This window comes from Scylla paramamosain, chromosome 28, assembly GCF_035594125.1.
Source record: "Scylla paramamosain isolate STU-SP2022 chromosome 28, ASM3559412v1, whole genome shotgun sequence".
NCBI lineage: Eukaryota > Metazoa > Arthropoda > Malacostraca > Decapoda > Portunidae > Scylla > Scylla paramamosain.
In genome coordinates, this window is record NC_087178.1 from 1,237,501 (window position 1) to 1,252,500 (window position 15,000).

At 37.5% G+C, this 15,000-nt stretch overlaps 1 protein-coding gene across 2 annotated transcripts in view; it reads left to right on the forward strand.

Moving 5' to 3' along the window:
- Nucleotides 1-15,000, forward strand: part of LOC135115114 (transmembrane protein 104-like) — a 36,761-nt gene that overhangs the window by 12,841 nt on the left and 8,920 nt on the right. Inside the window, exons 3-9 of one of the 2 annotated variants that reach the window (XM_064031613.1) lie at nt 2,702-2,786; nt 8,637-8,757; nt 9,401-9,490; nt 9,662-9,761; nt 10,215-10,314; nt 13,808-13,901; nt 14,390-14,574. In XM_064031613.1, the coding sequence (XP_063887683.1) occupies nt 2,702-2,786; nt 8,637-8,757; nt 9,401-9,490; nt 9,662-9,761; nt 10,215-10,314; nt 13,808-13,901; nt 14,390-14,574 (775 nt within the window). The other variant, XM_064031614.1, reaches the window with a different exon arrangement.

Sequence of the window (15,000 nt, forward strand, 5' to 3'; positions counted from 1 at the left end):
TGTGTTGAGTTGATCGATGGAGGAATTGAGTTTTTGAGGCAGTGAACAATACTAAGTTTGCTCTGACCCAATTAGAAATTTTAGAGAGATCAGAAGTCAGGCATTCTGTGGTTTCCATGCATATACTTTTTACTTCCTGAAGGGTTGGACATCTGTGAAAAGACGTGGAAAAGTACAGGGTGGTATCATCAGCATAGGAGTGGGTAGGGCAAGAAGTTTGGTTTAAAAGATCATTGATGAATAATAGGAAGAGAGTAGGTGACAGGACAGAACCCTGAGGAGCACCACTGTTAATAGATTTAGGAGAAGAACAGTGACTGTCTACCACAGCAGCAATAGAACTGTCAGAAAGGAAACTTGAGATGAAGTTACAGAGAGAAGGATAGACGCTGTAGGAGGGTACTTTGGAAATCAAAGCTTTGTGCCAGATTCTATCAAAAACTTTTGATATGTCTAAGGCAACAGCAAAAGTTTCACTAAAATCTCTAAAAGAGGATGACCAAGATTCAGTAAGGAAACCCAGAAGATCACCAGTAGAGTGGCCTTGACAGAACCCATACTGACGATCAGGTTGTGAAGTAATAGTGTTTAAGAATCTTCCTGTTGAGGATAGATTCAAAAACTTTAGATATGCAGGAAATTAAATCAATAGGATGGTAGTTTGAGGGATTGGAACAGTCACCCTTTTTAGGAACAGGCTGAATGTAGGCAAACTTCCAGCAAGATGGAAAGGTAGATGTTGACAAAGTTGAAAGAGTTTGACTAGGCAAGGTGCAAGCACAGAGGCACAGTTTTGGAGAAGGAGGGACCCCATCAGGTCCATAAGCCTTCCGAGGGTCTAGGCCAGCGAGGGCATGGGAAACATCATTGTGAAGAATTTTAGTAGGTAGCATGAAGTAGTCAGAGGGTGGAGGAGAGGGAGGAACAAGCCCTGAATCATCCAAGGTAGAGTTTTTAGCAAAGGTCTGAGTGAAGAGTTCAGCTTTAGAGATAGATGTGATAGCAGTGGTGCCATATGGTTGAAATAAAGGAGGGAAAGAAGACGCAAAGTTATTAGAGATATTTTTGGCTAGATGCCAGAAGTCACGAGGGGAGTTAGGTCTTGAAAGATTTTGACTCTTTCTATTAATGAAGGAGTTTTTGGCTAGTTGGAGAACAGACTTGGCATGGTTCTGGGCAGAAATATAGAGTGCATCAGATTCTGGTGTTGGAAGGCTCAAGTACCTTTTGTGGGCCACCTTTCTATCATATATATAGCATAATAACAGGCCGTGTTAAACCAAGGTTTGAAAGGTTTAGGTCGAGAAAAAGAGTGAGGGATGTATGCCTCCATGCCTGACACTATCACCTCTGTTATGCACTCAGAACACAGAGATGGGTCTCTGTCATGGAAGCAGTAGTCATTCCAAGGAAAATCAGCAAAATACCTCCTCAGGTCCTCCCAACTAGCAGAGACAAAATGCCAGAGGCACCTCTGCTTAGGGGGAGCCTGAGGAGGGATTGGGGTGATAGGACAAAATACAGATATGAGATTGTAATCAGAGGAGTCCAACAGAAAAGAGAGGGTAACAGCATAAGCAGAAGGATTAGGGGTTAGGAAAAGGTCAAGAATGTTGGGTGTATCTCCAAGATGGTCAGGAATATGAGTAGGGTGTTGCACCAATTGCTCTAGGTCATGGAGGATAGCAAGGTTGAAGGCTAGTTCACCAGGATGGTCTGTAAAGGGAGAAGAAAGCCAAAGCTGGTGGTGAACATTTAAGTCTCCAAGAATGGAGATCTCCGCAAAAGGGAAGAGAGTCAGAATGTGCTCCACTTTTGAAGTTAAGTCGTCAAAGAATTTCTTATAGTCAGAGGAGTTAGGTGAGAGGTATACAGCACAGATAAATTTAGTCTGAGAATGACTTTGTAGTCGTAGCCAGATGGTGGAAAACTCAGAAGATTCAGGAGCGTGGGCATGAGAGCAGGTTAATTCATTGTGCACTTAAATGCAACATCCAGCTTTGATTAAAAATGAGGATAGAGAAAGTAGGAGGGAACAGATAAGGGGCTACTGTCAGTTGCCCCAGACTCTTGTGTTTCAGTGAGAAAAAGAAGATGAGGTTTATTAGAGGAGAATTGATGTTCTGCAGATTGAAAATTAGATCTAAGACTGTGAATGTTGCAGAAATTAATGAAGAAAAAGTTGAAGGGGGGTGTCAAGACACTTAGGGTCTACCCAGAAGAGCAGTCAAACCTGTGGACATTTGTGGTCCCCTCCCCAGATGGGGACTCTGAGGCTGGTGTTGGAGTCGCCATGATTTTGAATTTTTAGCGAAGGGTGTGTGTGTAATTAGGTGCTTGTAGTTTTGTGTGAAGGAGGAGAGTTGTCTTTAGAGGCCAGGCTGTGACTGCCTCCTTGTATTGTGAGACACAAAGGGAAACGTTCAGTGAGGTCACAGCTGGTTTAATGATAAGTTCACAGCACCCCGTGATCCAGTGCTTTAGACCTCACTGGGAGTAATTATCATTTTGGCCAGTTATTGATCATCAGTTATTGCTGATAAAGTTATCATTATCAATTTATTGGTTATTGTGATTAATTTTCTTTTGTTATCATGCCCAGATGATTTGGGCACTACTACTACTACTACTACTACTACTACTACTACTACTACTACTACTACTACTACTACTACTTAATCTTTGTGTACATGTTTTGCAGCTACATGACGACAACGTGGGTGGTGGAGAGCATGGCCTGTGCCAACGCCATCAATCACTGGCGGCGGATGAAGCAGCTGAAGAAGGTGCCTTTTGCCTGCTGTTGCTCCTCCCCTGACCACTACCACCAACACCACCACCACCACCACCACCACCACTACCATCACCACCACCAACTCCACAACCACCACCACAACCATAGCTATCAAAACTATCACCTCCAACACTTAGCTTCACCACCACTACTGTGTCCCGCACCAGATACCCGGTCACGCCACCACTATCCCCTCAACACCAACACTACTACCTCCACTTCTGCAAATATTACCAACCACCACTTTGACCACCAGTACCCCCACCAACATACCACACACTCCCCCACTGCCAAAACTACCACCACCACCACCACTACCTCCTCTCCTGCACACGGGGATGCAACTAACCATCAGGCGCCTCCGATGACATCCACCTTGGTATTTTGTGCTTTTCAACACTGCTGCCTGCTCCTCAGTGTCAGTGGCCCTTGCTTCCATCCCTTCTGTGCTGTACATTACCTTCTTTCTATCTCCTTTGCTTCTTTTTTTGCCTTTTTACCCTATCTCATCTTCCATCTTGCTAATCAGTTTTCAGCAGTTTTCAGTGCTGCTACCATCTCCTCAGTGACAATGGCCCTTGCTTCCTCTTCTGTTCTATATATTTTCTTTTTTTTTTCTATCATCTTTGCTTATTTTTTGTTCCATTTTGCTCAATTTTGTCATCTTGTTAGTTTTTCACACCCTCTCTTGCAGTATCTTCCTTTAGTTGTTTAGAAGTGAAGAGCCACTTTGTCCTTCCCTTTGTGAAGGTCCTTTCATCTCTCTCCTTCATTTCTTTATGTGTTCTATATCCTCCATGTCTCTTCTCACTCATATCCTGTAGGACTTCTGTCTGCCCAACACTGCCTTGAGTTTATTTTTTTTACTTTTCATAGTTGCTGATGTACATATTCTAAGAGCTATTGCATACTGGCTCTTTGTGTAGGTGATTTGCATACCTAGCTTGTGGCTGCAGTAGTTTTTTTCTTTTTTTTTTCTTAGCACATGTTATTATTGTTCATTAGTTATGAATGATAGTAATGCAGTAAGATTCTCTCTCTCTCTCTCTCTCTCTCTCTCTCTCTCTCTCTCTCTCTCTCTCTCTCTCTCTCTCTCTCTCTCTCTCTCTCTCTCTCTCTCTCTCTCTCTCTCTCTCTCTCTCTCTCTCTCTCTCTCTCTCTCTCTCTCTCTCTCTCTCTCTCTCTCTCTCTCTCTCTTGTATTGTAGCAGAGATTTCCTTTCCACATGTTGTTATAAATGTGTGCACAGACAAAATATTCTTACTCGAGTGCATATTTTGGCCCTGTGAAAGATGTTTTTTCTACAGAAGGGAAACTGGATGCAGGGGACAGTGATATAGGCCTTGATCTTTTTTTTCTGCTACTCATTATTGTCAGAGAGAGAGAGAGAGAGAGAGAGAGAGAGAGAGAGAGAGAGAGAGAGAGAGAGAGAGGATTTCTTTACTTATTTGATGTTTGTTATGTATTTTGTTTTATCCACCTGGGTAATTTATTTCATTAATTCTTCATCTTTAACTGTCATCTCTATCCTTGAGGTTTCTTTGATTTTTACTATTTACAACTTTTATTATAGTTACTCTAGGTGTGCAGCTAAGAGTTTGTGGTGCTTTGTCTGGGCCACTCTCTGTCTGCTTGTCACCATATAGATAGTCTTTTTGTCCATTACTTTCTTACATATACAAAATTCTTGCAGTACTATATGTTTGGAGGACCATAGATAAAAGCTTCTTACCTTACCTCCATTTTGCAGTAAGGCTTCATTTACTGCTGTGCCTTTTACTGTCTTGCTGTTCTGTACCATTTATTGATGATGGCACTGCTACTGCTAAATTTATGGTGAGATGAGACTTGCATGTACTAGTAATAATAAGTCCATAGTTTGCTGGGATGAGATGCTACGTTAGTAATGTACTGTTCTACTTTCATTTGAATGTAGTTTCCCACTTCCAGCCTCCTGTCATGTGCCGTGATAATAGTTTTTTTTTTTTTTTTATAGTGTGAAACAACTTGTATATATTATCCTCATAGGAACATGTACACACCTCAGAAGTACACTGTAAGGATGCCCTACTGATGAGTCAGTAATAGTAGATGTGGAAGTAGGTAGGCATAGGTAGACATGTCAAAGGAGATTGACAGAAGTGTGTGCATAGTCACTGGTAATGTGTTGTGATGTGTAGTAAGTTTATATGTTAGTAAAGATTGTGGTATTTCATTGGCATTTTAGAAGCAGGATACTTTGGGTCTTAGGCTCTTAGGTTCTATGTAACTTATTTGTTAGTTTTTATATTACTTGTTTGTTAAATCTTGTAGCTTAAGTTCCTTCTTGAGGACCTCTCTTCTGTGTGTTCTGTTGTCTGGCCAGGGATATTCTTTTTACTAGCAAGGTTTAATTAACACATTTCGTCTAGATCTCCTCCTTGCACTTCATGTAATCAGAACCCAGATGCTCTACTTGTCCACTTCACTTCAATGCATGGTCCCATATACTAATTGAAATGATGTATGTGTTTTATCTGTACACCAGAAAGTGTAGCATATTTTTTTGTTCTCTTATTTTTCAAAAATTCATGTAGTATTCATAATTTTTCTTCCCATTTACAGAAAAAGAATGTTGCATTATGTTATTGTACATGGATTACTGTTTGCAGTCTTATGAGATTTTTTTTTTTTTTTTTTTTTTTTTTTTTTTTTTGCAAGGAAAATGTTCATGCCAGCTGATGCTTCCTTGACACTTGCAGACCTACCAGGTAATGTGCCTCACAAGTCTGACAGGGATTACAGAGATGCACTCACTGACTGCACCTTAGGACAGCAGTATAAAGCATGCCCCCTGGACAAGAGTATAAAGCAAGCTTCTATTGTTCCTTCATAAGACAAGATTTAATTTTTTCCTATAATTGACACAGAAATTGTCATCTTCCATATCTCTTATACTCAACAGTAAATTAATAAATTCAGTTCTCTATTGCACTGAATATTGTTACTTGACAGGAAGATCAACAGTGGCCACTTTGTTTTAAAGGTTATTCAATTAGTTGTTTGTACTCTTGCACATCAGAGTGAGGCACGAATTGAAGGCATCATCACTTATCTTATTCTATTAGCACAGTGTGTACTTTGATAAACAGAATTTTTTTTCTCAGTTGAAAGAGTATGTTTGTCATAACCATATTCATTTTAAGGAATTAATTTTTCTGAAAACATGTTTTCTCCTAAATATTTTGTTTAGAAAGCATTCAGCTAAAGTGAAAACTTGGAGAACTGGTTGTGTGTGATTTTGGTGTAACTTAGCAGCCATTTAAAGAATCATGGAGATTAAGGTACTGAAATCCCAGTCTGCAACAAAAGCTGTTTGCATTTCCACATCTGAAAAGATACAGCAAAGTCAGAGCCTTCTTGCTGATAAAGGTGTTATCCACCATGAGTTTGTTCCACAAGGAGAGATAACAGTAAAGAAGTACCATATAAAACTCTCAGTAACTGAAGAAAGGATGTAGTATGAAGGTTAATAGCTACCTCTGTGAGCAGGTGATGACTAGCATCTTCATCATGAGTATGTGCTTGCCTATTCTTTATGTCTCATTTAGTTTGTTTATTTTTTTATTTTTTTGCAAAACATTGCATCACCTCTGTTTATCAGCTACTTCCTATGGTTGTGATGTGGCACTCTTTGAGTTCTGGCTTTTCCTATAGCTAAAATAAGGAGAAGACTTCAGACTGTGGATGAGATTAAGGAAGTGAGAAGGCAATTAATAAATATCCTGAAAAAAAAAAAAAAAAAAAAAAAAAAAAAAAAAAAAAAATATATATATATATATATATATATATATATATATATATATATATATATATATATATATATATATATATATATATATATATATATATATATATATATATATATATATATATATATATATATATATGGATGTATTTGGGAAATGGCAGGAATGCTGGGTGAAGTGTGTGATGCCAAGGGGAATACTGTGACAGAAACTATGGTGGTGGTGTTCTAGTTAGGATTTGTATGTTGTAATATTCACTGGCTAGATAGCTTCTAAAGAAACCCTCTACGTGTTAATGTTTTGGTGTTCACCATCACTAAAGTGTGTACATGAAATTGACAATACCTGGGATCCTCCATATAATGCTTCACTACCTCTTGCTGGTCACCAGCTCCATCACCTGTTCACCATCACTTGTCTACCTCTGTTTATCCAAGCATGCCTAATATAGCACATAAAAAGCAGTCAGTAATAGGTATCACAACTGCTCTGAGGGTCACAAGTTCACTGGATACATTATATATAACATTGTAGGTCTGCCTGTGTTACTGCTCTTATTTCATTATGTAGGTACTGTGACTTATTAAGTATAGAGTGGCAGCATAAATTTCATCATTGTGTATGTATGTGGCCTGGCGCAAGCACCACTATCATGTCTATTACTCTCCTACAGTGCAAGGCACAATGTGAGAGTATGTTTATTATAGTAAGTCTTCCAGATAACCAAGTCACAGCCACATGATAAACCTTAAAATTTTCAACTTTGCCCAAATGATGGCTTGTCATTTTGGATGCTAAAAACTGTCACAATCAAAGGTCACTCAGGCTTCTTGAGTTATGGTTTTACACATGTATCTTGTTTTGTCTCACAAGGTACTTAAACCAAAATGTGAAGAATGGACCATATTCTGAAACACTTCTGTGCTGCACCTCACCTACATTCCAAAGGTTCTACTTGAGGTTACATGTATTTTTAAGCATGTTTTTATGGTTCTAGTGACAAATTAACAAGATTTTTACATTATTAACAGAAGGAACACTCTTGATAAGAACATGGACAGTCATCTCTGTAGTCTTGAAAATAGTCATATTGAGAGAATAAAGTGTTTCAGAATATGAGCCAGTGTGTGGTGCATGTCTGGATTGTTCATCTCCCAGTAAACTAATACATGACTGCATTTTCCTTCACTGCACTGTTTTGAATGTTGTGTTCTTATGATAATGATGTGCAGATCAGAGTAATTGATAGTGTTTGATCACCTGAGATGTTCTTGGATAATGATGGTGAAATATATAAGTGATGGTATATATATAAAGACTGCCAATCTGTATACATCAGGTGGTTAACTTAGGCTCATCTCTTTTTCCCCTGTATCTCCAGGCAACTGTCCTGATGTACAGTTCATCTTCATCTTTACTTGACATATTTCTGCATTGAGCTTCATATTTAACATTCTTTTGGGAATGAAACAGAAAATGTGTTGAATGTAGCAAAGGCAGAAAGTTGTGGAGAGGGATAAAGTAGTACTTATAATGCATTGATGTTTCAGTATCACATGAGTACCTCTTTACACTTTTTGACACATATAACATATATGTCAAAAAGTCATATTATCTAACATGTTTGTATAAGCTTTGGGGTGTAGTATGATGGTCATGAGACTGTCCCTTTCTGTTGGGGGCCAGTGGGGCTAAGAATGTGGATGTGTGTTTGAGCGTGTGGTACCTTGTCTGGCCCAGCCCGTGCAGGATTGCTAGCTTGGTATATAGATAGATAGATAAGAAATTCAGTTCTTGAGGTGGCAGCAATGTATAAGTTCAGAGAGTGTTGTTCCTCAGCAAGTTGGAAATCTTATTTGGAGATATTCTTGGTCATTAGCTTTCCCTTTTTGTGTGAGGAAAAAAAAAAAAAAAAATACTTGGGGACCTAGTGGAAGATTTGCATGTGCCAGCAGTATCTTGATTCATTACCTAGGGTTACATAGTATACATAATTGTATGTAGATGTAAATGAGTAAGCATGTATATTGACATGTTTGTGTGCATTGTTGCAGCGTGGGCAGGTTGCAGATGAGCTTGTGAACCGCACTCTTGAAAATGCTGAGGCAGACCAGCGGGCAACAGACACCTCAGAGGACCAGGAAGACCATGAGGAGGACTCACCCCTCATCACAGGTCACTATAACACGGTGCTGTAGTGTGGCACTGACATGATGTCACACTAAAATTCACCACAACACAGGGTTGGCTCTTATCAGCATTGTGTTGTAGTGACTGCCCTGTATTGGCACCCTAGGGCAAATTAGGGCTTGAGCTTGATATTCCTCATAACTGCCTAGCTGAAACAATAATGGTATACCACAATGTCCTACCATTACTCTAAGGGTGCTTCTTTCCAGATGTTCTTGGCAATTACTTAACCTGCACTGAAAGCTGGCCCTGCTATGATGCCACTTCAAGTTTGTTAATAAAGAATTATTATTTTATTCTAATTGTCAACATTGTATCATTGCCAATGTCATCATTGTTATTATTTATTTATTATTTTTTTCTATTACATGGTTGTAGGTGTAATGCCATAGGCTAAATACCAATGGCCAGCCTTCAGTTGGCCTCTGTCATCCACACTGTCATCTGATACACTGTGCCACTTTGATATTATATAGCATGAAGTCAGGAACTTTATGCTGTTTTCAACTTGACCTGTGAAATGAGTTTTAATTAATTACATAATGCAGTTTGGTTTAGCATTGAAGTTTGTCTGAATGTCACTTACTTGTCCTCTCATTATCAGTTATTTCTTTGTTGTAATTTTCAGAGGGTGTGATTGAGAGGACAGTTGGTGAATACTATGCCATCCAGGAACAGATTGAGATGGGACAGATGGCAGCACTGTTCTACCCAAAAGGTAACATGAAGTGGTGGATTAAAGAATACTTGTGTGATGGATAAACTGTTTTATGTAGGTGTAAGGAGATTTATATTTCCTCTGAGAATTTGTAGATCTCTATAGCTCACATCCATTACATGAATTTTACTCTGTTTTATTTCCTGTAATTCACTTTCTCATCCATTTCAGTGTGGGACAAAGTATTTTATGTGGTGCTCTGTATATACCTTTATGGGGACCTGGCTATATATGAAGCAGCTGTTGCCAAGTCACTAAGAGACAGTATGTGGTAAGTGACTCCCTCTGCATGCTTTTCATCATTACATGTATCACAGATAGTAGAGTATTTAGGTTTTGGTACTGAGGTTATGGAAGACTGCATTAATGTCCTTGAATTTTATCCAGATGAAAGATTGATTAAAGGGTGTACTTGATATGCTTCCTTAAGTCATGCTCATATCTGCCACTTGTGCTGTCAGTGAGTTTCCTGATACTAATGCCAAAATTTAATAATATTATTTGTGTCATTGCAATATATAGAACATAAAGGGTGCCTATTATTTCATATTTGTTGGTTGTGTTACTTTTCCTTATATGTGCCCAGAGAATAATGAGGAATAATGACATTTCTCCATGTTTGTTTAGGTTGGCTCTTCTTGATGAGTGTGTGTGAGAGTGTGTGTGTGTCTGTGTGTGTGTCTTTAAGCTGGTCCTCAACCCTCATTCATCATTGTTCCTGCAGCAACTATGTACCAGAGAACTGCACTGAGACCTTATTGGATGATGACAAATGCTTCAAGGATTCAGACATCAAAAGAATAGATATATACAGGTTATGCATGGTGAGTAACTTGACATCATTGTTTCTTTGGTAATATAATATCTGTAATGTAGCTCTAGGATGTGCAAGTTCCAGTAAAGCTTTATTAACTACATAAAGTCATTTTGAATCAAAATACTTGCTAAATACAAGTCCTTTATTCTAATCTAGCTTTATGGTAGAGTTGTGACCTCACTGTCCTGGTGTGTGGTGTGAGTGGTCTCAGTTCTACTCAATGATCACTCACTATGATATTAAATGCTTTCTGTAATGGAACAGCTGGCTATATCACAAGACTAGCTTATGACCATAGGTGAATAACACACACACACACACACACACACACACACACACACACACACACACACACACACACACACACAAGCATCAGAAGAGATACTAGAAAGAAGATCCAAACTAAGAGAAATAGAAGATTGTAAAGATGTATGCATTAAAAAAAATAGAAATGTAGGAGAATGGAAAAAACTGAAAGAAATGTATGAAAAGGCTATAGGGAAAAATTAATCAAGAACAGAAGAAAAGACTGAACTTTTTTGGAGAGTTTTGGGAGACAGAGTGAAGAAATGGTATATAAAAGAAAAGGAATAAGTGAAAATAAAATAGAGAAAAATAGTAGAAATGAAGGACTGAATGTGATGTATACCAACATAGACAGACTGTTACACAGAACAAAGGAATTACAATACTATTTAAAGGAAAAGAATCTGAAGGTGTGCGTTTAACAGAAACAAAGCTAAAAGAAGAAAATCATATTGTCATTAACAATAACTACAATATGTGGAGAAGAGACAGGATTGGCAAAGGAGGAGGAGGTACAGTGATAATGACAATAATTAAGGTAAAGACAAAAATAGTGAAATATAGGGAAGGAAAAGCAGAAATAGTGAGTGTTAACTAGGAGGATGACAATGGAGAAATACTGATGGTAATAACTACTTAAGTACTGTACCACCCAAAACAAATTCTTGGAGCAAGGAAGACATGAGAAAATAATGGAAGATACTGTCCAGTGTTTGAGTAAATTAATCAAAAGTAATAAAAGGGTACTACTGACTGGTGTCTTCAGTTGCAAAGAAATAAATTGCAAAATGTTTGACACAGAAGGATATGGGATTGCATGGGTAGAAAAATTTCTGAAGGTGACTATGGAAAACACGATGCAGTGGATCACTGAAAATACAAGATATAGGGGAGATGGTGAACCAACAAAACTAGACCTAATATTAACAGAAGGAATCAACCTAACTAAAGATTTGAGATATCTGTGCCCCATGGGAAAAAGTGACCATGTAATGATAGAAATAGAGACTGATAATGATGTTAGTGAAGAGGATGAATCATGCAAAGAAAACAGGAGAAACTATTGGAAAGCAAATATGAAAGATCTTAAGAGATTCTATAAAGAAATGGACTGGGGAAAGTTGAAAAGAACAAATGATGTGCAAGATAAGTATGACATTTTATGGAACTATATGAGACAGGAGTGAATAAATATGACCCACTATACAAGCCTAAAGAAAAAGGAAAACAAGAGTGTTTCAGTGCAAGATGTACAAGAGCAAAGAAAAAAGATGAGGCATGGATAAAAGTGAAAAATTGAAACAAAAAAAATAAAAAAGACTTTAAGATACCAAGAAATGAATATGTGAAAATAAGTAGAGAGAAAAAGAAAGGTTATGAAAAGATATAGTTGAAAAACCAGAACTGTTTTACAGATTCATAAATGGAAAAATTAAACTAAAAGAAAAAAACTAGAAAGGTTGAAGGATGGAAATGAAACATATGAATATCAAAAAGACATGAGTGAATTGCTAAACAAAAAGTTTCAGCAAGTTTTCACAGAAGAATCAGAATTTAAAGAACCACAAGATGAGCAAACAATGCAAATGGGGGGGGGGGAAATTATAGTTATTAAAGGAGAAGTTTATAAAATGATGGAGGAAATGAAAGAGAGAAAAGCAACAAGACCGGATAGAGTATCAGGTTTCATTTAAAGAGTATAGGAAACAGTTAATTGAACCAGGATATGACATAATAAAGTGCTCATTATCAACTGGAAGAGTGCCTAAGGAATGGAAGAGAGCAGACATAGTGCCAGTTTATAAAAGTGAAAAGAAAGAAGAACCACTAAACTATAGACCAGTATCAATGACCAGCATAATATGTAAGATCTGTGAAAAAGTGATAAAGAAGCAGTGGACAAAATTTCTAAAAAAACATGATATAATATCAGAAAAACAGTAAGGCTTTAGACTAAAACAATCATGTGTAATAAAATTTCATGAGGTATTTGAGAGGGATGGATGGGTAAACTGTGTGTATTTAGATCTAAAAAAGGCTTTCGACAAAGTTCCCCACAACAGGCTACTATGGAAGCTAGAAAATGTAGGAGGATTAAATGGAAAATAATAAACTGGATGGAAAGCTACCTAAAGGGAAGAAAAAATGAGAATGGTAGTAAAAAATGTCAAATCAAAATAAAGAAAAGTAGATAATAGAGTACCACAAGGATCAGTGCTGGCACCAATACTTTTCCTGATCTACATAAATTATATGCCTGAAGGAGTAAAGAGTTCCATGAGTTTGTAGGTGATGCAAAAGTACAAAGACATATAAGAAACAACAAAGACTGAAATTCTAAAGGAGGATTTGAATAAAATCTGGGACTGGAGTAAGAAATGGAAGATGGAATTTAATGTGAAAAAAAATGTAATGGAAATGGGAAAAAAAGTGAAGAGACCAAAATGGACATATAAAATGGAAAATGAAGAAATAATAAAAGCACAGGAAGAGAAAGATCTGGGAGTGATAATACAGGATAGTCAACAGTCAGAGAAATATGTAGAAAAAAAATATTCAGAGATATAAGAGATACATATAGAATGGTGAGAAATATTGGAACAGCATTCCACTGCATGAATATATATGATAAGGAAGATAATTACCATTATGATTTGACCAAAACTGGAATATGCTGAATCAGTCTGGTCTCCCCACAAGAAGAAACATAAAAAAGAAAAAAAAAAGATCAAAGGATGGCAACGAAGATGGTCTCATGACTGGAAGAATTAACATATAAAGACAGGTTAAAGGAGATGAATCTGCCAACATAAGAACAAAAAAGAGAAAGGGGAGATTTAATACTGATATATAAATTGTGGAATGGAGTGGAAGAAATTGATAATGAGAAGCAACTGCTAAGAGAAGAAGGAAACACCAATTTCACATGAGGACAGCAAAAAAACTAAGAAAAGGAAGATGCTTAAGTAACATAAAGAAATATATAGTTTCCCACAGAGAAATATAGAAGTTTGGAACAAGCTAAGTTTGAGGAGGTAGTATCAGCAACAAGTGTGCACAACTTTAAGGAAAAGCTGGAAATGTAGATATGGAGAAGGAACCACACAAGCGTAGCTCAGGCCCTGTAAATTACAACTGGGTAATTACAACTAGGTTATTACACACACACTAAGCCTTATTTTCTTCTCTTTCAGGCTGGGTTCATTGGAATAATGGGTCCATTTGTCTTCTTTAATCTCACTAAGACCAAATACATGCAAATATTAACCACCTTCACCAGATGGCTTGGTAAGTGAGTTTGTAATGTTGGATAACATTGTAAAGGATATTTCTTCATCTACTGTAATGCCTACTCCTTGTAATCTTCATTTGTTCTTTCCATACATACACACTCCATTCCTATCAGTTTCCCATCCTTCCTCTTCCAACACTCTCCCTCCTTTTTATTGGAAATCTTCCTTTCACACCCATAGCATCACTCCATCTCTAATATTCTTGTCCTCTCACTTCCCAGACTAGCTTGCATCATTGTTTTATGAAAATATTGATACATGTAGTATTTTTAACTAGACAAGGTGGATGAGTTTTATTTTCAGTCCCTCCCTTGATGTTATTTGTATACTTATTATAAATCTGTATTAATTTCTTTCCATATCTAAGCCATCTCAGGATGTTCACTTATTTGGTCATTCGATTGCTTGTGTCACACTTTGCTTTCTTACTACATTTTACATTGTGTATTTCATCATATGCCTTTTCTCTCCCTAAACTGGTAGCAATGGGGATCATGATTGCCTGGGCCATTGTCAAACTCGCCCAGGACCAAGGGAAGGGACACCCACCCACTGCTGATGTCACCAAGTTGCCTCAGCTCTTTGGCGTGTGTGTTTACAGTTTTATGTGCCACCATTCCCTGCCTGCCCTCATCACTCCTGTCAGTGAAAAAAAGTCCATTTTGAAGGTTTGTATGTGAGGAAGAAGTAAGTTTCTGTTGGGATTATCTTGTAAGAGTTGGTATTGTTTTGATATGTATGTGCTTTGGTGTTTTTAAGTCTAAGATACTTTCTTTTGGGAAGAGTAGCAGATGATGTGTTTGTTTTTTGACTGCCCCCCAGTATGCTTGTTCACTGAACATTTTTGGTCCTGTTGTATTAGAGGAAAGTCTCTTCTTAGGCTAGGATTGAGGACTTTAAGATACAATCAAACTGACTATGACTGTGTTTTAATATTTAACATTAGGCCTTGCTAAAGATTACAAGGGTTTTATATCATTGAATACATTATACAGTAAACCCTTGTTATATTGGACCCTGTTATATCAGATTTCACATTTATTGGACATGTATGGCCTATGGACCATCCATCTGATTTATTGGATAAATGTCGA